General features: G+C 45.3%; 1 protein-coding gene across 1 annotated transcript in view; it reads left to right on the forward strand.

Annotated features, from left to right (window-relative positions):
* Window positions 1-23520, forward strand: part of LOC135204866 (valine--tRNA ligase-like) — a 41923-nt gene that overhangs the window by 3288 nt on the left and 15115 nt on the right. The window contains 10 exon segments of the mRNA XM_064235090.1: window positions 672-786; window positions 1210-1438; window positions 2566-2745; window positions 3812-3930; window positions 5448-5593; window positions 6469-6725; window positions 7253-7482; window positions 8873-8980; window positions 9580-9739; window positions 16754-16895. Coding sequence (XP_064091160.1) covers window positions 672-786; window positions 1210-1438; window positions 2566-2745; window positions 3812-3930; window positions 5448-5593; window positions 6469-6725; window positions 7253-7482; window positions 8873-8980; window positions 9580-9739; window positions 16754-16895 — 1686 coding nt within the window.

Below are 23520 nucleotides of genomic sequence, written 5' to 3' on the forward strand. Positions count from 1 at the left end.
TCAGACTTAACTGGTGAAAGGGCTGCCATTTCAAGATTTGTCTATCCTCTATCTCCTGAAGTATTTACTCAATGTTCGGTCAATTTCTGACCTCAAAATGATTCTTGGTAAATAGAGGTGCAGTTATAGCAAACTAGGTTTATTTTGTCAATGATTAAAAAAAACTAATCTGCTGACAGTACCCATACTATGTAAGTATATCATTCCATATACTTTTTCATGCCACAGTTACTTCATCAAGAACATAAGGTAAAGAAAAAACACTACTAAAAACATATGAAGTTCTTGGACAGACATTATATGTGAGAAAAATTTAATGCATCCTATTAAGCATAAATTTAAATGAGAAAAAATATTATAGTTTTTCCCATAAGTCCTTGTGGTAATTTGGTGCACAGGAATCTTCTACTTTTGCATAATGTATGGCAGACTCATGCCAGGCAATATCATGGCGCTGTAATCTCAGAAGTAGTGGATATTGCAGCCCTGGTTTCATGTCTCCTGCTCTTTTTTTTTGTCCACTTTTCTCATATTGATATCTGAACAGTAACTTTCTCCCTATCTTATATTCGGCTTTGTTCTCTCTGTGAATAATTCTCGCTGAGTGTAGTCGTTTTGTAATCGCAGCTGTATTATGTACTAGTGAGTAAGAGTGTCTTTTGCAAATACAGGTTTGTTGATGAAATTCTGCAGTGGAAAGAACAGAAGGGAACAAAGATTTATGACCAGATGAGACGTTTAGGAGTGTCCCTTGACTGGGATTGGGCTGTTTATACGATGGACGAGGTAAGTATAGAATACATTTATAAGTTTCATTCAGTTTTGAAAATTTATAGAGCATTGTTGACAGAAATACAAACGTAATTGTTTCTGTTTTTCAAACTACTTTTTAAAACATATCACGTTTGTAAATAAAAATGATTGTGTTAAGCATAGTATGATATGTGGGATATCCAAGGCCTCATCTTAAGTAATAGTAGGATCTTCAAAACCTTTATAAGCACATATATGATCAACCTTATCTAATTGAGATTGTAGCTTAAATAAGACTATGGGTTGGCATTATGGAACATGAGGCATGTTTTTGAAAAATTATAGTTAGCATTTTGCTTCTGTAAATTATCTGACCTTTCTTTCTTGTTAGAGAATCTTGTCAAAGAAAGGAGAACTCGATGTCCAATATTGTAATGTTGCATATCATTATTGCAGGAAATGTGCAAGTCGGTCAGTGAGGCCTTCATCAAATTATTCAATGCGGGGCTGGTGTACAGGAAGATGTCGTTGGTGAACTGGTGCTGTGAACTGCAATCTGCAATATCGAACATTGAGGTGGAGCACCTGGAATTAGAGGGACCAACAGACTTACGCGTTCCTGGTTATGATCGACCCGTCACATTTGGAAAGATATACGATTTTGCTTACGAGGTTTGTGAATCTGGTAAGTGATGCTGAAATCTCTTGTGGTTAACTTATAAGTTTAGTCATTTAAGGTCGAAGGAGTGTAGCTCATATCGTTGCTATATCATAAATTCTCTTAACCTATGCTGGTATCACCAAAGACACTCATTAACTTCGTGGCAAACATGGTTTATCATTGGTAGCCCCTGGGATCAATGTTGATCTTAATGCTGCTTCCCCTTGTGACTTACCAAGTCTTCCATTATTTGTGAGAGGAAATGAAGGCCTTCTTTAATTTATTGATTTTTCCTATCATGGCTAGCATCACACTTTTGGAAAGCATTGGACTAAAAAAAATGTTCTGTCGAGGGAACCTAGAGTTTATTTACAACTTTCACAAGCTTCTTAATGCAGAATTAAGAGTCGTGGCAGTCACTTTTCACTGAAAATCATGTGGAAATTTGACAAGAAACTTGGTACTTTGCCTCCCATCAGTCAAGGTCTGCAATGTTCAGTATAGAGAAGCTAAACTGACAGCTTGGCATTGCAAGTATACATTACATCCCTAGATGTATCAGAGTTTGTTTTTTTTCTTCACATAATTCCATTGCTTTTAACAGAGTCATGAATTTTAAGAGCAGGTATGCTATGAAAGTCTGTAATCAAGAAATAACTGAGGGCAGGGTTTCATTGTCTCCTTGCATACTGACAGTATTTCTGTATGTATTATATTGCTGAAGGATGGTTAATTGGAAAATCTAAATTTCTAAAATATCATTCATTGGTGTTTATGTCAGTTTTGATATTTGACATATTTTTTATGCCCTTGCCAACCATATGGCTTATTTGATGATTGACTTATCTGTCTGCTGAGGTTAAAGTTCTTTAAAGTACTATATAATGTAAATATCCTACAAGATAAAATGTCAACCATGTGATATACTATCACCTTTGAGTTGTGGGGTATTATATGTTGTGGATCCCAGGAGAAAGGTCAGGGGGTTCACTTAGTGACCAAAGGTCAAAAACAAATTCAACTTGAGCTATAATGTTTGAACTGTACAAGATAGAGACTTGTTTCCAACACGTACTTGAATTATGAAGCTCAGGCAGAGTGAAGTCAAATCGCAGACAGGAATTTAATTGTCTTGTGTTATATATTCCCAGATGAGGTTATAGTCGTGAGCACCACAAGACCTGAGACCATGCTTGGTGATACTGCCATCATGGTCAATCCAGAAGACGGCCGATATAAGCATCTCGTCGGAAGGAGAGCCTACCACCCTTTTCGTCAGGAGGAAATGAGGATCATTGCAGATTCGCGTGTTAATCCCGAGTTCGGCACAGGTAGGCAGGCGTGTGTGTGTGTGTGTGCAGTATTGTAATCAGCAAGTTTGTTCTAATACCCCATTAGTGGATCTTTTAAGTGTGATTCACATTTAGTGTTCGTATTCAAGAATTTCAGGCTTTAATTTTTGTTCTCAAATCATTGTCCATGTAACAGTGGGTGATATATTTTGATAACACCGTACAGTAATGATATATTTTAATGACACCAGTATATTATTTCTCGATAAAGACATTTCTGATAGTTAGATTTCTCTGTCGCAGTTTGAGAAATGCCTATGATTTATAAAGTTTCTGTTAACAGTTTTTGTATTTGTAAAATTACCTAGACTTTCATGATTTGCACTTTTACTTTACTGTGGTAAACAAAGGTGATTTTATTGTCGAACTTTGGTACAATATCACTTAACTGTGAAGAAGGACAACCACCAGAAATGGAATGTATCGACTTCATTTTCTGTAACTTAATTTGACTGAATTGTTTCTGTGTCAGTGTAGATGTAGTAGTAGTCATTTCAAGAATACATACACTTTTGTTGGCCCAGTTAGATTGTATCCTTTCATTCAAGACAACTTTCATAGTGTATTACATGCAAATTTAAACTTGCTACAAGACATGATCTAATCAGCAATTTTTTAAAAATCTGGATATTCTGAGGTAGGCAGTCCCCGGGTTACAACAGTCTCGGGTTACGACGTTCCGAGGTTACGATGCTTGTCAATAGACATTATTTCCAGGGTTACGACGCATGTTCCAGGGTTACGATGCTTGTTCCAGGGTACGACGCCTACAACGCTCATCTGGGAGATGAAATATGATGCCAAAAGTGCAAAATAATCAATATTTGAAGGTTTTTTTGATGAAAAATGCCATAAGACTGCAGTTTACATAGTTTTCAATGCACCCAAAGCATTAAAAGTAAGGTTTTCTTAGGATTTTTGACGATGATCCGGGTTACGACGAGTCTCAAGAACGGAACCCCCGTTGTAACCCGGGGACCGCCTATTGAAGATTCTCCTTCATATGCTACTTGGGACGCTTTTAAAATCAGCCTCTGATTTGCAGGTGCGGTGAAAGTTACCCCAGCTCACAGTGCCGAGGATTACGAGGTTGGAACGAGGCACAATCTGGCTCAGATAACCATTTTTGATGAGCAGGGAAGGATTAATATGTCTGAATTCAAGGTGAATATGCAAGTCCTTATGTTTAAAAAATTTATTGGAAAGCATTTTAGACACAGGTGTGGATGGGTATATACTGTACTTCATCATTTTTGTGAGTTCAACCATTACTACTAAGTAGTTATGGTAGATAGTTATTAAATCTTTCATGACATTTAACTTTTATTGCATCATATCTCTGTCACTGTTTATTGGGAAACCTCATCATTCTAGCTAGCTACATGTAGGACTTGTTTGTGGGGGGGGGTGTTACTCCCTGTGTTGGTCTATGTGCAATTCATTGGCAGAATCTGTAAATGATCTCTGTAACGTCTCTTCTGTCACGGGCTGTGTTGTTTTCTGTGTTCAGCATTTGACTTGATCTTGTTTTTGTCCTCTTTTTTTTTTCTTTCTTTTTTTCTGTCCAGTGGTCCAACTTCATCATTTTCCCCTCAAGTTTTTGTCTTTTGTGCAAAAGTAAATGTTCCAGACCAAAGGATAGAGAGGAAAGCAAAGCAAAACAACACAACTCAGTGCACCTTTTGATGAGAGAATGTTACTGAGGGTCTACAGTTTGTTATGTTAGACATGTAGATAGTGTCCTAGAATAGGAAAGTAGATGGTAATAAGTTATGTATACCATATACTATACTTTTAATTGTGAATCATTTTTGCTCCTACAGAAATACAAACCATTGCCTTGTATGTAGGGGTATTCCTCAGCAGAAGCTGGATCGGTCATTGAGACACGATAGCCCAACTTGTAGTAGGTAGGTTAGTCGGGAGGAGGAACCTTTCTTTCACACACACACACACACAGCTGCTGACATCAAGCATTGTTTCTTTGGCTGTAGTTGAGTAAGACGTCCATTCTTTCTTCCTCTGTAAGGCAGCAGTCAGGCTGAGTTTATGTGGTAAAGCTATTATCTGAACCCATCCATTTCTGATTGACTCAGATACTGGCTGCCATCTGACCTGCATTGCCCAGTCTTTAGGGCAGTGCTTGATTCTCTTAATTTTTCCTCTAGAGTGAGAGTTGATGCATTTCACTCTGGCTTAGGGCCTTATCAGTCTTGCATCCCTATGCCATATCCTGTAGGAGGTTACAGGAATCATTGCCCCTTTGCTCATGATCGTGACTGGGATTATGACATTCCTAGGGGAAGATCCAGCTATCTAGTTAATTAAAAGGCAATCTCTCACCTAAGGAGTGGGTCTCTTGCATGAAAGGTGATGGTTTGTATTCCTGTAGGAACAAATCACAAGATCTTTAAAGTAATTTGTACTTTTCCTTCTAGGTAAACAAACGAGAGCTTTTTATCATGATCTACCTCACCCACTCCATGTACTTATTCCCTGATGCTGAAGGGAAATGTACTTGTTGATAGCCCATGAGTTTTGAGTTCCCCACACCAGTTCATTTTATTACCTAGTTTAATTACCACTTTTAGCTTGCACAGAGAAATACTCCTTCATAAAAGGCTCTGTTTTGTATACCAAAAAGAAATACAAATTACTTTTAGAATTTGTGATTTTTTCAGGGCCAGCCGAGGTTCACGGCCCGTGACTCAATCCTAGAGGCCCTCAGACAACTGGGACTGTACCGTGGTTGCAGACCGCATGCCATGGTCATTCCCGTTTGCAGCAGGACCAATGACGTCATCGAACCACTTCTGAAACCCCAATGGTAACCTGCATTTCCTTTCAGATGTTTCACATTTTTGTATAGGAGTGGTGTTCTCCACAAGAGAAAGATAGCACCTAGAACTTAAATTATTGCATGTTGAATGTAAGACAGATTTTTTTCAATAGTAGAAAGTATTGTTTTAGAGCATATAGATTTAAATTTGAGATGCACCTAGTTCTTTGTGTATCAGTACCTATCAAGAGTAGTACTACTTGAATTTATTGTCATAATACATGGGGCCTTTATGCATAAGCCAGGACTTACTGTTAATTTCCCTGACAGGTCTCTTGGAAATGTCATTATGCTATCAGAATTGGAGACTGCCATCTGCTGATAGCTGGTCAGGCCAATTCATTTTGTCATCGTGGATCTCTCTTTATAACGAATATTATAGGATACACCAGACTTCACTAAATTGAGGTGTAAATTTAAAATTATTTATTTGGAATGAACCTCACCTACTTTTAAGTAATTTTATTGTGAAAATTTATACTTTGTTATTTTATTACTCTTGAATAATTCAATTTTAGTAGCTTTAGATGCTGCAGAATTTTAAATTTTAATGGCCAAGAATGTAAGCTGCTATGGAGCGTACTTGACAGATTTATGGCAGTAGCTTATTTTTTAATTATGCATAATGTACTGCTTTGTGAGAAGGGGAGAAGGATTTGCCAGTGATCCTCATTCCAGTGACACTAAAAGAATAGTTTATCAGTTCCTTGTTCTTCTCCTTGTTGCCTAGCGATGGCCTGTTTTTATTGTGCTTTGTAAAAGGAATCAGAAATGTTATTGGTACGTACTGTGGTTTGACGTTAGGTCTCTGTATGGTTAAATGTGTAAGATGTAGTAAGGAAGGCTGTTGAATCTACTTATAGGTATGTGAGCATGACAGAACTGGCTAAGGAAGCAGTAGCTGCTGTAGAAAGCGGAGAGTTGGAGATTTACCCTGAAAACTACAAAGCCGTGTGGCACGAGTGGTTAGGCAAAAACATGCAGGATTGGTGCATCTCCCGGCAGCTGTGGTGGGGTCACAGGGTGCCAGCTTATTGCATAGAGGTGGATGGATCAGAGGAAGTGTGGATTGCAGCTTCTTCTGATGAAGAAGCCAAACAAAAGTTTTTGGTAAAATCTGGTAAGGACTTTGTCTCAAATACAGTACAGGCAGTCCCCGGTTGATAGTGATCCTGTTGTATGACACTTGCCTAGTGTCATAAAATTGGCGATTTATGGCAATAAGGTGCCAATAATAGGGTTATGGTGCCATAGCATACCTGACAGAGGCACCGTTAACCGAAACTTGGCGCCATAAATCACCGAGTTTTGGTTAATGGCGGTTTTCGGTCATCAGCACCCCGCTGGGAACGGGGGACTGCTTGCATTGGTCGTTGTTATTGAAAACATTTTTCTGTTTTTGTGTAAAGATACTCCTACATTTGTGGTCTGAATGTTCTTAGACTGAGCAGTTGCTGCTGCATTGTAATCTAGCAGGAATGATTAATGTCTCATTTAAAAAAACCTCGCATTTATTTGCGACATAAAATATTATATTAGGATGTTCAGTGTACTGCAGGACTGATCGACGTCTTGGCATTCATGCCGAAGATCCTTCCAAGTACTATAGACAATGCTTTACTTGAATGAAAATTTGATCTTCAACAGGATTACCAGAAGCAAAGATTAAGAGCATCAAGCAAGATGAGGATGTCTTGGACACGTGGTTCTCATCCGGACTGCTTCCATTCGCCGCGTTTGGCTGGCCTCAGAATACGCAGGATTTTAACCACCTGTACCCCACATCTCTCTTGGAAACCGGCCACGATATTCTTTTCTTCTGGGTTGGCCGAATGGTTATGCTTGGGCTACAGTTGACGGGAAAACTGCCTTTCAAGGTTGGTAAACCACTTTTATCATTTGTAGAGTCATCATGTACTACAGACTTAAGAAATTAAGACTTTTTTATCATTTCAGTAACTTTATCTGTAAATCGCAGCCTCAACATGCATCATACAAATTTAATGAATTGCTACAAAATGTAGTGTATTTGTAAATTACAGTACGTATTTGCAAAATATGTATAAGGATAAACTAATAGGCTACTGTTGAATAACTATACAGGCAGTCCCAGGGTTACGATGGGGGTTCCGTTCTTGAGACGCATCATAAGCTGAAAATCGCAGTAAGCCGGAAAATCGTCAAAAATTCTAAGAAAACCTTACTTTCTTGCTTTGGGTGTATTAAAAACCATGTAAACTGCATTTTTATTGCATTTTTCATCAAATAAGCCTATTATTTTGCATTTTTGGAGTAATATTTCTTCTCTCAGATTGGTGTCATAAGCGATGTAACCCTGGATATATAATTGAAAAGCTGCGTAGCCTCGGAACGTTGTAAGCCGGCGACTGCCTGTATTACAGCTTTTGTTGAATTTTAACTTATATAAATAGGTAATAAGTAAACCTCTTATTTTCATGAGTAATTGAAAGAAAATATCTGTTAAATGATAAATGATGTGGATTTTATTTTTGGGTAAGAGGGCATTTGAAACTGAAGAGTATCACGGATAGTCGTTGCCCAAAATGCTTCTGTGTTGAGCATTTATTTTGGTGCTGCTAGAGTCTGTCCAAAAGAGATGACACTATTTCAAGTGTTGAGAAGCGTTGGTATAATTTCCAGCTCTGTCCTCCAATCTGAGTGCTTGAGTTCTTCTTAAAGTCTTAATCACAAGTTAAAAAATCTTAGTGTAAATGTCTTACCTTGATTCATGACTTCATAGCAATACAGATTGTCCTAAACAAATTTATAATCTTACCTCCATGTGTGATTTCAGTCAGTTTGACTTCCAAATCTTATTCAGCACGCCCATTGTTTCACTTGAGTATTTTAGTCTTTCTCTAAATTCTAACATGAGAACCCATCTGGGTAACATTGTTCCTGAATATATGAAGGATATAGCCACAGTAATCCTTTCCTTTGTGCAAACTTTGTCCTAATTATTTTCTTGGATTTAACTCGAGTTCCACCTATCTGTGTAAATGTATGATGCATTCTTTTAAGCAAGCTTTGTAGATTGTTTAGCCTTTTGCTCATTTAAACAGCATCTTCTGTATATTCTAGACCTCAAGTTTCTTGTTACTTCAATCCAAACCTTCTCTTTCTTCTCCTACCACTTTCCATAATTGTAAAACCTTTGCATAAATGCATTATCTATAAACTCTTTTGGCTCTTTAAGTAAATATTTTTTACCCTATTATTGAATGTCTTATTGTCGTCCTTCAACAGACAGTTTTACTTCATGGACTAATACACGACGCACAAGGTCAGAAGATGTCAAAATCGAAAGGCAATGTCATCGACCCAATGGATGTCATCAATGGAGCTTCTCTAGAGGTACTAGTGTGACATCTTGTGAATCTGATGGTTTTAAACCAAAATAGATTAAACAAGCTTTAGGATAGTGGTCCTCATGATTTAAAAAAGAAAGCCAAATGGAAATACTGTAATGTCATCCTTTCTTCACATTCATCTGACCCACTGGCATGTGATAGTTAAGCCACATGACCTGAATGTAGGGAATTCAGATTGACACTGAATCAAACATTTTTCTTTAATAAGTGCCTTTCTTAAAACCAACAATGTTTATCAAATGTCAGACAGAATCCTTGAGATAAATTTTGCTAGAATATTTGTATTTTCTGCTTATCCAGTTATTACATTTGTAATGAGTTGCAGTATTACATTGAAATTAAACCCTTTGGGCTAGCCCTGTAAGAGTTAGGAATGTTAATACATGGGTCTGGTTAAAGTATTTATTTTGGTAATGATAATCTTAACTAGTCAAAAGAGCTTGATACTTTCGAACATGGTACATTACTCCTACATCTTATTAGTTTAAGATTGTCTTTATTGTACCTAATTGCTGTTTGCCTAAGAATTTGAATACAGTACCAAAGTGATGCATTTAATTAACCGCACCACAATTCCCAAAGCTGCTTCAGGACCGCATAGCCGAGAGTGAAAGTCAGGGAGTCCTTACGAGACCAGACGCAGAACAAGCATACAAAAATCAAGTATCCTCCTATCCCAAAGGAATTCCCGAGTGCGGCGCTGATGCTCTGCGACTGTCTCTGGTTTCGTACAGCTTGGAAAGTGAGTTATGTCCTCTCTTCAGAGCTGTTGGAAACTGAGCGACGTTGTTTTGAGATGTTTCCAGTGTCTTTTGTTTGTAGAGGCATGCTCTTTTCATGATGAAACTTCGTTTTATGTAGTGTCTTACCGAACAATTATAGAGCCGTGATTTCCACGAGCGGCAGGATACTAAATTCAAATTTAGCGCGTCGGCGTCGCCAACACTGGTGGTGATGACGTCATCTCCTCCACTGCGGGAGAACCAGGTACAACTGCCAGGTGAATCCAATTCTTTTCCTGCCGGCGTCCGGTGAACATCGGTGGTCGGTGCGGTTGGATAACTTTGCTTCGCTTTTTTCTTGTGGATTTGATCTTCGGAATGGTGAAGTACTCTTTTTGGCGTTGTTGTTATTTTGCTTTTTATTTAGGCGTTGCCATGTCGGATTCTAGTCCGTCGGGAGTTAGGTTTTGCATCTCAGGATGTAAAACTAGATTATCCAAGCTAGAGTATGATTCTCACACTAAATGTGTAAGTGTAGGGGACCAGGTTGTTCAGCAGATCGAACATGTAACGAGTGTAGTGATTGGACTGATTCTCAATGGAAGTTTTTTAGTTCATACTCAGGTAGAAATTAGCTAAAGACAGAATTAGAAAAGCAGCGCTTAGGGAAAGTAGACTTAGCTCTGCTTCGTCTTGCGATGCATCTGTTCCTTCTGTTTCTCCTCAAATTGTTATGTCTCCTTTAACTACACCTCCTATTCCTCCTACTAATCCCACTTCTCCGGCTTCCCGTGTAGTTTCTTCCGACACCATTGCCAGTCTGGAATCGAGGTTAGATCAGAAATTTTCGGTACTAGCGAATACGGTTTTGCAACTTGGTAATTCAGTTAAGCGTTTTTGGAGAAAGCGGCTCAGGTAAGAGTGTAGTTGAGGGTGCGTCTGTCTGTCCTGACACGTCTCCTAGACAAAGGTCACTGTCCAGCTCCCCCGCACCGGGGAGAAGACATACCGGAAGTCCAAGGGAGTCGATCGGGATTTGCCCACAGACAGGCGCCTCTCTTGTTGAGCCTGTTGCGCCTCAACAGGGCTCGGTTAAGCGTTGGAAAGGTGTTGCGGTCAGACGCCTTTCAAATGATTCAAGCGATTCGTCTCCGGTCGCACGGCGCTCTTGGCGAGATTCGCCCGTTTCGCGTCCCTTAAAGAGGCGTTCAGGCGCCGATTCTTCGCCTCCTCCAGTCAAGCGGTATAAGGAGCCTGAGAGTAGGGGTTGCGCCTCGGCCGTTAGCGGCTCGTTCGTCGCCTCAATCTGTGCCTTTTTCGGCTCCATATCTAGTAGAGATTGTGGTTTTAGCGCTGTAGCTAGCAGTTCTAAGGGTGTTTCTTTAGGCGCTTTTTCGTCTGTTACGCCTGATGCACCTGTTTCGCCTCGAATTTCGGCGGCTCCGAGCGAGGCGCAAGTAGTTTTTCCGCCTCCTGCTGAACATTTAGGCTCTTCCAAGCCTACGTTAACTGTTTTTGATTCGTCTCTGGCGCCTTTGCGCAAGCAGTTAGAGATGTTAACCAACTGGATGAATGAGTCCCAAGGGTGGTTCGAAACCTCAGATCGGTTGTAGTTCCGTCTACTTCTTCGGCGGTATCGGAGAATGAAGAAGAAGTAGAGGAGGAGGTTCACATCACCTCTCGTGTTATTCACGTCTCCTTAGATTTCTTCTGGTATCTTATCCAGATTATTTTGAGAAAGCGGCTCCGCGCTCCCCAACTTCGACTTTTTTGATGAGGAGGAAACTTCAGACCCTCTCCTCCCAAAACTTGTTCTATCTAAAGCGGTTAGACATTCGTTGAAAGAGACGGAGAAATGGATGTCTATGAAAAGAGACTTAGGGAAGGCTCTTTTTGCTTACCCTCCCTCTAAGTTGCTTCGTAAGAGGTATAGGTTTTATGTAACTGGGGAAGCTCCTTCTCTGGGAGTTCTGCCTCCTCCCAGGGAGACTTCTCCAGTTTAATCGACTCCTCTAGAAGATCTGCTTTCGCCGCAGCGAAAGTTTTCTTTACAGCGCCTGAGTTGGACCACGTTGTAAAAGAATCAATTTAAACTTTTGGAAGTTCTTTAGCTTCCTTGATTGGACTATTGGCGCTTTAGCGGCCAAGATCGAAGACTGTCCTTCTCTTTCCCAGGAGTTAGCGGAGGATTGGATTGGTGTTCTGTCCTGTGCGGACAATCCATTAGGGATGGATGTGATGAGTTAGCTTCGCTCATCGCCTTTGGTACCCTTAAGAAGAGGCAACTTGTGCTCCTTTTGTGAAAGAAACCTAACCTTTTCTTTCCAGACGATGTAGTGTTGTCAATTTCGTCTGCGCTAGATAAGAAATCTACTTCGGATTTACTTGGCACAGTCTACTAAGAGACCTAAAGCTCCGTGGAGGGACTGTTCCTTCGGTTTCTCCTCTGGCCCAAGCGCCTTTTCGAGGGAGAAACCAAGCGCTTCTTTCGGCCGAAATCGAATTTGCGACCTCAGTCTAAGGCCTCGCCAAGGTTAACAAACCTTCCAAATGAAAGCTCGGTTGGTTCATGCACCTGGGAGCCAGGCTGGCTCTGTTTTGGGAGGAATGGGAAAACAGAGGAGCAGAAGCCTGGGTAGTGCAAGTACTCAAGTTCGGCTATCGTATTCCTCTCGTTTCACCTCCCTCGCTCTCACCTGTGCCAATTCCATTCCAGGCATACTCTCGGCTCAGACAAATTTCTGGCGCTAGCCGCAGAAGTGGAAGCGCTTGTTCTCAAAGAAGCGATAGAACAGATAGAAGGGGATTTTCCTCCAGGCTTTTACAATCGCCTTTTTGTAGTTCCCTCCCAAGTCATCAGGGGGCTGGAGGCCGGTTTTGGATGTGAGCGCACTGAACTTGCATGTCCAGAAAACAAAATTTCATATGGAGACCACTCGGTCGGTTCTGGAGTCCATCAGACAGGGGGATTGGATGGTCTCTCTGGACATGCAAGACGCTTATTTCACATTCCGATACATCGCGAATCTCGGAGTACCTGAGGTTCATGTTCGAAGGCAAGGTGTTTCAGTTTCGGGCGCTTTGCTTCGGACTAGCGACCGCTCCTCAAGTTTTCACCAGGGTTCTATCCCGATAGGAAGCTGCTACACATATTAGGAGTAAGAATCTCCCTCTATCTGGACGATTGGCTTCTCCGGTCGGAATCAGAGAGTCGGTGCATGAAGGACCTTGGAAAAACAAACCCTCGGTGGATCTTGCCAGAAAGTTAGGAATTCTGGTCAACAAACAGAAGTCCCAGTTGGTTCCATCTCAGAGCATCCTTTATTTGGGGATGATTCTGAATGCTCAAGTTTTTCGGGCTTTCTGTCCCCGAGAGGGTTCAAGGCTGTCTGGAGACAGTTCAGGAGTTCTTGGACAAAAAGGTAAGTTCTGCCAATCAGTGGATGAGGCTCCTGGGCAAATTGACGTCAGTGGAGAAATTTGTGACGTTGGGAAGACTGCACATGAGACCTCTGCAGTTTTTCCTGAGAGCCTCTTGGTGCAGGAAGACACAACCAGAACTCGATTTACCTTTCCTGTCACAGATCAAATAAAAGAGGACCTAAGGTGGTGGCCCTCTCTCGAGCAAGTTGGAAGAAAGGGTTAGATTTACGACCCATCCTCCCGAAACCTACAGTTCTTTTTCCGGACGCATCGGACACAGGTTGGGGAGCCCTACTGGGAAATCAACGGACTTCAGGAGCTTGGTCGGAGAAGGAGAAGAAGTTCCACATAAATAAAGTAAAGGAACTGTTAGCAATTTTTTCTTAGGGCTCAGACAGTTTCGGAGCTTAGTAGAAGGCCGAGTAGTGGGCAGTGCATTCCGACAACTCCACGGCTCTCTCGGTACGTGCGGAAACAGGGGGGACTCAGTCTTTCTCTCTGTACGAAGTAGCCCAAGGATCTCCTCCTGTGGTCAACGTAGCGAAGGTTCAGCTAGTCCCGAGATTTGTTCCGGGAAAGATGAACGTCCTGGGCGGACGAGTTAAGTCGTCAACAGCCAAGTGTTACCTCTGGAGTGGACTTTGGACAACAAGATTTTGTCAGAAACTTTGGCGCCTTTTGGGGAGACCGTCAATAGACCTTTGTTCGACATCGAGGAACCAACCGTCTTTCCTCTCTTTTGTTCTCCAGTCCCAGATCCTCTAGCTTGGTCGGTGGACGCAATGCTGTTGGATTGGTCGGGTCTGGAAGCTTATGCATTCCCTCCGTTTTCGGTCTATAAGAGAGGTGCTGAACAAGTTCATGTCACACAGTCAATGTAACGCTAACGTTAATCGCTCCCTTTTGGCCCAGGAAAGAGGGTCCCGGACCTCTCCAGTTGTTAGTAGACTTTCCCCAGACCTTCTTCCTCCAGAGAAGTGGCCTTCTCAAAAACAACCTCACTTCAAGAGGTTCCCACCAAAAATTGTCCGCTCTAGCTCTGACAGGGTCAGAACTGTCCGAATCTTGTCAGAGCGAAAGGTTTTTCAAGAAGAGCTGCAGAAAGCTATCGCTCGTTGTAGGAGAGAGTCTTCTAACAAACTCTATCAAGGGAAGTGGAGAATCTTCAGAGAGTGGTGTAGAAGTGCTAAAGCTCTGACTTCTGCGACCTCTTTAACAGAAAATAGCAGATTTTCTTCTATTTCTTAGGAACTCAAGAAACTGGCTCCTTCGACGATCAAGAGGATATAGAGCCATGCTCTCTTCGGTTTTTTCGACATCGAGGTTTGGATATTTCCTCCAATTCAGATCTGTCGGACTCATCTTAGGTCTTCGAAACCACTAAGCTCCCGCAAGATACAGTGGCTTGGAACTTAGATGTGGTGCCTTAAGTTCCTCATGGGGCCACCGTTTGAGCCTTTGAAGTCGGCTTCATCAGGGAACTTGACTAAGAAGGCACTCTTTCTTATTGCACTAGCTTCTGCTAACGCGTGTCAGCGGAATTGCACGCTATAGACAAAAAGAGTCGGTTTCTCTCAAGGCAATGCTATTTTTCGGTATCTTTGACCTTTCTAGCCAAAAATGAGAATCCTTCTAATCCTTGGCCGAGGAGTTTTGTGGTAAGGAAACTTATCTGACTTTGGGTTGGACATGAGGAGGAAGAAAGGCTATAATGTCCAGTCAGGGCTATTAAGCAGTATCTGTTTGCCACTAAGGGTATCAGAGGACAATCTTTCTAAGCTCTGGACCTCGGTTCCAAAATCCCTCTCGTCCTCTCTTGCTAAGAATGCTATATCGTTCTTTATTAGAGAGCTTACAGGGAAGCTCACTCGCAGTCCGAGAACGACAAATCTTTCCGTTTCTGAGAGTTAAAGCTCACGAGGTTAGAGCAGTGGCAACTTCTTTAGCATTCAGAAAGAATTTATCTTTCCTTAGCTTTTTTCGATTCTTCAGAGCACGTTCTGGAGAGCGAATTCGGTTTTTGCGAGTCATTATCTCAAAGAGATAGAAACGTTTTCGAGAATTGTAAAACGTTAGGTCCGTGGCGGTTTCTGGCATGTGTTGGGAGAACGGCACAGGGGTCGTCACCTCTATGCTAACTTTTCACCTTGAATAGGTTGTCGAGTTCAAGGGAAGCTGGGGGTACTGAGTACCTGGGATACTCACCAGTCTGTTAGGTCAGATTTTACAATGTTGGGTATATATGTTTTTAAATCTGGTGTTGGTGGACAAAGTTTTTGTATGATGAACTTTCTGGTCTTAGCCCCAGGGGCAAGGCAATCTTTGTTGTTACTATCCTCCGCAGTCAGCCTTGATCGCTTGAACTACGGAAGGATTCCATCCTGTAGAGGCTAACTTTGGTCAAATTCCAATTCCTCTACAATAGTAAGAAGAGCACCGACCAGAGGCAGTAACAGTCTGCTGTAGCTCTCTTACAAGGTAAGGTACAACAGACAACCTTGAGTGTTACTGGTATTGCAATAATGTAACCATTAAAAATACTAGTGGTCCACTGAATCCAACATTCCATAAATGTGTAATCAGCTCATAATGTTCGGTAAGACACTACAATAAAATGAATTTTCATTATTAAATGAAGTTTTATGTATACTTACCGAACAATTATGATTATTACCCACCCTCCTCCCCCTTAGAGGTGGACGGACGGCAGAAAGAATTGGATTCACCTGGGCAGTTTGTACCTGGTTCTCCCGCGAGTGGAGGGAGATGACGTCATCACCACCAGTGTTGGCGACGCCGGACGCGCTAAATTTGAATTTAGTATCCTGCCGCTCGTGGAAATCACGGCTATAATGTTCGGTAAGTATACAATAAAAACTTCATTTTAATAATGAAAATTTCATATCTATGCATCGTGGTTATGGTCTGTCATGGATCTGAGATACATGAACCTGTGTGGATCTTTAAAACTGACTTCAGATTTGATTTCTGACACTAATACAGGCAGTCCCCAGTTAGCGGCAGACTTGGTTAATGGCGATCCGGTTTCATGGGGCTGGTCTAGCACCGTAATGGGCAGAGTTTTGGTTATTGGCACCATAATGTGCTGATATAGAGTTATGGCACCATAATATACCTAGCAGAGGTGCCATCAACTGAGGCTCGGCACCATAAATCACCAAGTTTCCGTTAATGGAGGTTTCGCTTATCAGCACCCGGCCGGGAATGGAAGCCCTGCCGATAACCTGACATATAGGCACTGATTAATAAAGAGTATCATCTACATCTTATCAAAACTTAACCATGAAAAGATGGGGCTGCTGCTAAATAATTGGAAAAACTTCAGAACAGGCTGCTTATTTCCAGCTGCTTTGAGACTGATTACTCATTTGTCATTTTGTACCTTTTAGCTCGTTTTGTTTTCATTCACGTACAATGTTGTTTCCTTTTGCAACTCATGATCTAACACTCAAAAACAAACGACCCTAAGTCAAAGATCCTTCATTTTTTTCAAGTCAAAACCTTGTATAAGTATTACTGACACTTTCAATAATGAATTAACTTCTAAATGCAGTATTCATTTGTACTCATAGATATCTCTGTATTTCTAGATCAGTTCATTGCAGTGGATATCAGCAGAATGGAGCAGCACAGATTTCTCGGCAACAAGATCTGGCAAGTGATGCGATTTCTCCTGTCTGCCTTGAATGAAGCCCCTGATGGGTGCTGTAGTCATGTTACCTTCTCGCAGAAGTAAGTTCACTCATGAGAGATGTTCTTGAGAGAGATCAGATTAGCCGACAAATTGAGGAGCGTTTTTGTTTTGTTAATGGTTGGTCATTACATTGAATAAAACTGAGCTTTCCAAGGGACAACTTTGTTCTCTTAGGAAGGGCGGGATAGATGGTGTCAAATCTTGAAAGCAGTGAAATGAAGTGTTCATTTCACTGCTAATGGGTCTCCTGTAGTATAGGCTTATGCAATAGCTGATGTTTTGGATGTTACCAGCATAAGGGGATCATCCATGGTTCAGCAGTTTAAGTATGATTGTGGTAGAAAGCATTGTCTTTCTCTTCTTGGGAGCTTCTCAAGATAGGAGAAACTGCATAATGTTGGTAAAGAAAAGTTTACAGTTACAAACCCAACTGCTGTTTCCAGAGGTCAGCTTGCAACTTGACTGTGTAGGCCATGTAAGAACGAATGAAAAAATAAGTTCTTTGTGACCTTAAACTGTTATACAACAAAAGTAAAGTAAAATCTTGGCCAGTGCTTCTCGAGGATCCTCCCAAGTTCACATAACCAAGGAGTGATTTAATAAATGTGTCTTCCACTTACAGTTTTAACTTCAACATTCTCTCTCTCTCTCAAACATCCCCCCATATATAACTACGTATAATCGAATGTGATGTTTAATGTATACTTCAAAACTGAAATAAATAAACTTGGACAGAAGTTTTTACCATACTTTTCTTCAGTAACTATCAATTCCAGTTTTCTCAAGATAAACCAAGTCTGTTATGGACATACTGTCATGCACACCTTTTGATTTAGCAGGCATGCCACAAAAGCTGCTGATTTTAGTCTGCTGCATTTACACTGTCTCTCTGTCTCTGTGCTTTTCTCCGTGGTGTTCCCCGAACAACAATGAAATAAATAGAATATTATTCTGTACATAAATCTTTTGCAATAAAAGAACTTGTGGTGTTGAATGAACTCCTGAATACTCTTGTCTCGTTTTACAGCACATTATATTTCTAATTAGCTTTAAATACTAATCGAATGACAGCCATGTGCAAGACAGTTGTTGAAGTAATGTTGCTTTGCCTTTTTATTGATGCAAATGCCTGAATTTTAAAAATTCTTACGTACTTGCTACTTCAGCCACTGGTAGATAAAAAAGGGAGCATTCTTGGTGTCTGATTTGAATGTATATTCAGTAAATAGCTTTGATGGCATCAAGACATACTTAAATGCTATTACTTGTGCTGTATAGGTATCGTCTCACCGGATAGTATGCACATTTATATTTTGTCTTTGACACAAATACTTCACCCTTCTTCAATTTTGATTTGTTTGAACTTATTTTTTGTTCCGACACGGCATACAAACCTTCGGTCCTTTTTACATAGGAAGGTACTAGCGGCAGCTGGATAGGTCCGTAAGCTTTTCGAACAAGGGGTTCGGTAGTTAACTGCTTGTCCGACAGGCGCGCGCGCGCGACTGGGAGGTTAAACAAATCACTTTTGCTTTCGGCCCTCGCAGTGGATGGACGTGTTGTTCGACGCTCTCTGCCGCTTCTCGTCGTTTTGCTTTCTGAGTATTGGTTGTAATTGTGTATGAAAGAGCTTTGATTGAAGTACAATTATTCTCTTTTTTTTCATATTAATTGCTTGCCTTCAATTGATTATGATGAATCTCCTCGCCTCGCTACCCCACGGAGACTTTGCCCGGGTATCGAAGGGCGTAAATGCGGGAAGTTTCAGATCGTTCCCGGAGATTGACCCTCATATTTTGTGTGTGCGGTGTGGCGGGCGCGAATGCACCCGGCCGAGCCCTGTGATGTGTGTTATTGATTGGTCGGAGGCGCAGTGGACTTTGTATGAGGGCAGGAAGAAGCGAAGGCCTCAAAAGGAGTCGTCGGAGAGCTCTCCCGCGACTCCTTTGGTGACGGACCTTCGTCTTCTTTCCTGCCGCCCTCAAGCTCAAACTTCCACGTCTCGCGCCTTCCCTTCGGGGGGGGTGGGGGGGGTCTAGGTCCTTCTCCTCTCCTGACGTGTCGAGTGGGTGGAGGAGGGCGCTAAGATACCCTGACGTAGAGTTGTTACTCTGGGCCTCTATCCGTTCGTCTCGCGCGAACGGGTAGAGGGATCCTTCTAATCACCCGACTTTTGGCCTCCTCAGGCTTGCGGTTGCCGGCGAAGGATGACCTCGGACAGGTGTGGGCATGTGGGGCTGCAGGGCGTGCCGACCGTGTCCAGGGGGCTGCTCTTTCATCCTCGCTGGCTCCGTGGCGGTCACCCATGCAACGGTCACGACCACCACCCACGACCCTTACAACCCCTGGCTATGCTTTCACCTCCTCACCTGGGGTACACCCAGCACGCGGTCTCTGTAACACCACTACATCGGTGCAGGGGCCAGTCGCCGTAACTCGGGGGAGTGTGATGCCGCCACCTGGTTGCCGTGCTGCCGCGACGGGACTTCATGTGCCCGAAGAGCTCGCCCCCCGCCTGGACCTCCCACCGGTACTAGGATGTCTGTGCCGCTGGTTCGACACCTGTACCGCCCACACAGTCTGCCGTACCTGCCGTGACCACCGCCTGCGGTACTGTACCTGCTCCTGCTGGCTCGTCTTGCCGTTCCCGTGATGTTCGCACCTGCTGATGTTGTTCATGTTCCTGGCGCCGTGCTCCCGATGCGGGTCTGGTTCGGACAGGTACGTCCGGGCCCTGTTGCTTCGGCAACAGCAGCCCCGGCTCCGTCCTGGATGACAGATCGACGTCGGTCCTGAGGAGGTTGACGAAGAAGAAGAAGAGGAGGAGGAAGGTGTCGTCGTCGTCTTCATCGTCTTCTTCGTCGTCGTCGTCGTCTGCCGCCTCTTCCCCTTCTTCTTCCTAACCGGCTCCCCAGCCGAAGAAGAAGAAGGTCGCCTCCCCCCCCCCACCCCCTAAGAAGTCTCCTTCGGGAACTTTCTAAGGGCCCGTCTCGCTCTGGGGTGAGACGGGGGGTTCTTCGCTGGTCGCCCTGCTCCTTCGGGAGCAGGGACCCGTCCTCTTCTCCCGCAAGGAAAAGAGACTACGGGGGACCAGAGGGGTGCCGGCTAACACCGGCACTTCCTCACCTGCTGTCAGTGGTTCGGCCACAGCAGCAGGGTCCGGCTCGGCCGCTCGTTCGCGAGAGGTACCGAGTGTACGGTCGCCTACCAGCGACCGTGCAGCCAGGAACCAGACCTCTGAGTCCGCTCAGCGTCAGGGTTCACGGCCCACGGAGCGGAAAAGACTGGTGACAGCCGCTCACGCGACTCTCACCAGGCCAGCTCTCGCTCTGCGGCGAGCAGCTTGGCTACCCGGTCGGACGTGACGGTCATGACCGGCCCACGGGCTGAGGCTGGGAAGAGGTCCCCCCCGTTCGCCGGCACCAGCCACGGCTGGTACCAGCGAACTGACGCACCGTGAGGATACGCACCGATCTCACCGTGACAGTGGAGCTCGCCGGTCGCCTGACCGTCGCTCTCACAGAGAGCGATCGGGTACGGCGACCAGCACCAGCTCCTCTGACACACGAGACGGGGCCGCTGTTCTTCGGTCCAGCCGTTCTCCCCACAGCGAGACGGCTCGACTAGGTCTGCAGCTCGATCGCCACCGCGGGTTGGCGATCGCCTGCAGTCCTCCAAGCCCACTGGTTCTCCAGCCGATGCGAGGAGAGAGCGTCAGGTCTTCCCCTCCCAAATACCTTCAACCCCTCCTCGGGTTACACCGGGAGGGGCGAGGTATTGAGGAGTGATCGTGAGGGGTGCGCCCCCATCAGGATCCCGCCACCGCGTCGTACGCACCAGGCTCGGTTCTCGGGACCAGCCAGGCCAGTACGCACAAGGTGGTTTGGTTGGAGGAGACCGAGAGGGGGGCGGGGGTGTCGCTGCTCCTCTCCTTGAGGAGGGTCTCGGGAGGTGCTCCTGTTGAGGGACTGGACGGTCCCAACTCCGCAGGAGGTGGCAGTCACGCCTGAGATCCAGAGGAACTTTGCCGAGTTTATTGCGCTGATTCGTCAGCACAACGACCTCGGGGAAGGATCGCCGCTCCCACCATCCGAGCCCACGTCCGGCTCGAGTCGTTCTGGGGCCCCGAAGAGAACCCAGAGGGCCCGACGGATGGGTCTGCCGCGTTCGGAGCTTGCGGACTCAGTGCTGGACCGGTTGAATCGCTTGTCTACCGGACAAGACGGTTCGCTCAAGTCTGGCAGGTCGAGCAAGCTGCTTCCACCTCCTCTGCACGACAGCGGCGGTTTTTTACGTGCCATCCTGAGGACCCACCGATTTGCGCCCAAAACAGGTGAACCCGGAGTTAGCTAGGCTGACTCCGGGTGTGTCTGCTGCAACAGCTCCTGTCCGAGAACCCTGTGGTTCTCGCAGCAAGAGGCACTCGGCCTGGAATCTACCGCCATGGCAGCTTTCCCAGGCCGTCTCCTGGCTAGATCTGTGGTCCCTCACAGTATCTAAGGTCGCAGCCAAATCCGGGGGAATTTCTCCCGAAGATGACTCGGCCTTCAGGAGAATTTGCCAGTCTGGGGAAGAAGCCATCCTCCTTCCTTGCCCACCAGACGGTGAACCTGTGGGCCAACCCTGGTTCTCGCGACAAGGGACGCTGTCCTTACTCGGGTTTTGCAGGGCGGCCGGGCGTGAAGCGGCGTTGGGACATCGAAACGGACCTCTACGGAGTTCCACGTTCTCTCTTCCCAGGAGAGAGGTGGACACTGCGGTGGACAGACGGCGCACTGACGACAGTGGACCGTCTGGTTTCACCAGGCAGTCTCGAAGGCTTCTGGGCAGCCTTGGACTGCGGCCAAGTCTAAGAGCTCGGCTAGCGCTTCCTCGGCGGCTAAGACGGTTGCTGCGTCGAAGCCCCGGGGAATGACTCGTCTTCTTCGACTTCTGGCACAAGGGAGCCGTAAACCAGCCCTCTCCCAGCCCTCTCATCCCGTGGAGGGCTCTGGGAAGAAGTCGAAGAAAGGGGGGAACGCTAGGGACGCGTTCCCCCTCACCTGCTGCCGGAAGTGGGGGGGTGCCTGGCCAGCCATTGGGCACGTGGCAGCGCTACGGCGCCGAGACCTGGATTGTAGATGTCCTTTCGGGAGGGATATTCTATACCCTTCGAATCTCGGCCACCCCTCACCTCCAACCCGGTCCAACAGCAGTCGTACGTTCCAGGGTCATCGAAGGACGTAGCACTGAGACAGGAGATAAAGACCATGCTGAGCAAGAGAGCTGTAGAGATCGTCACGGATCAGTCACCGGGCTTTTACAGTCGGGACTCTTCCTGGTGGAAAAGTCTACGGAGGCTGGCGCCCGGTGATAGATCTCTCTCCCCCGAACGGGTTTTGTCTTCGCCAGACCGGTTCACGATGGAGACGGCACGCTCAGTGCTCGGACTCCATCAGGGAGAACGATTTCATGCTTTCAGTGGACTGAAGGATGCGTATTTCCAAATACCATTCATCAGTCCCTCCACGAAAGTACCTCCGCTTCATCCTCGACGGGACGGTGTACCAGTTCAGGGCACTGTGCTTCGGTCTCTCAAACCGCCCCAGGTGTTCACGCGAGTGTTCACTCTGGTGTCTGCTTGGGCCCATTCGCACGGGATACGTCTGATGAGGTATCTCGACGATTGGTTAGTCCTGGCGAGCGCTCGCAGTTGCGGGGCTACAGGGACAGGGATCGACTGCTCGAGTTCTTGGCCACGATCTGGGGATCGTGGTGAAACTTCGAGAAGTCCGATCTCGAGCCCAAGCAGAGGATGAAGTACCTGGGTATGCTGATCGACACGGTAGCAGGGCGAGTCTTCCCCGCGACTCGCGGATCAGCAGATTCAGGGAGGCAGCCAACCAGTTCCTTTCTCGGCAGGAACAGGTAGCTCAGCGATGGCAAGTCGTGATCGGACACCTGTCGTCGCTCGAGAAGTTAGTCCTCACGGGCGTCTTCACCTGCGGTCTCTTCAGTGGAGACTAAAGGAGAGTTGGTCGCAAGGAGACGGATCCCCCAGCTTTCCAGTGTCACTGACATAGGAGGTGAGGCAGGCCTAGCCTGGTGGCTGGACGACAGGAACCTCTTAAGAGGGAGTGCCTCTGCGCACTCCCCCCCCTGGGACATGCAGCTGTTCTCAGACGCATCGACCGAGGGATGGGGCGACACCTGGAGGAGTTGCTGACTTCAGGAGTGTGGGACGAGAACGACAAGCACCTTCACATCAATGTACTGGACTCAAGGCAGCGTTTCTCGCTCTCCAAGTTTAGTTTTCAGGACCGCTTGATGGACACTCAGTGGTGTTGATGTGCGACAACACCACGGTGGGGGCTTACGTCAACAAACAGGGGGGCCTAGGGTCTCTCCGTTGTACAGTTGACTCGGCAGTGCACGAGTGGGCTCAGGCACACTCAATAGAGCTGTCGGCGCTACATTCCAGGGAAGAGGAATGTAGTAGCAGACACGCTCAGCCGTCGGGATCAGGTGATAGGGGCCCGAATGGTCTCTACACCAGGACGTGGCGGAAAGGCTCTTCGACCTGTGGGGGCGACCAGTCGTGGATATCTGTTCGCCACCCGGCAAACAACACAGGAAGCTCCAGGGGTTCTTCTCGGCCGTGCCGACCCCAGGGCATGCTGCCAG

The sequence above is a fragment of the Macrobrachium nipponense genome, chromosome 47, assembly GCF_015104395.2.
Source record: "Macrobrachium nipponense isolate FS-2020 chromosome 47, ASM1510439v2, whole genome shotgun sequence".
Lineage (NCBI taxonomy): Eukaryota > Metazoa > Arthropoda > Malacostraca > Decapoda > Palaemonidae > Macrobrachium > Macrobrachium nipponense.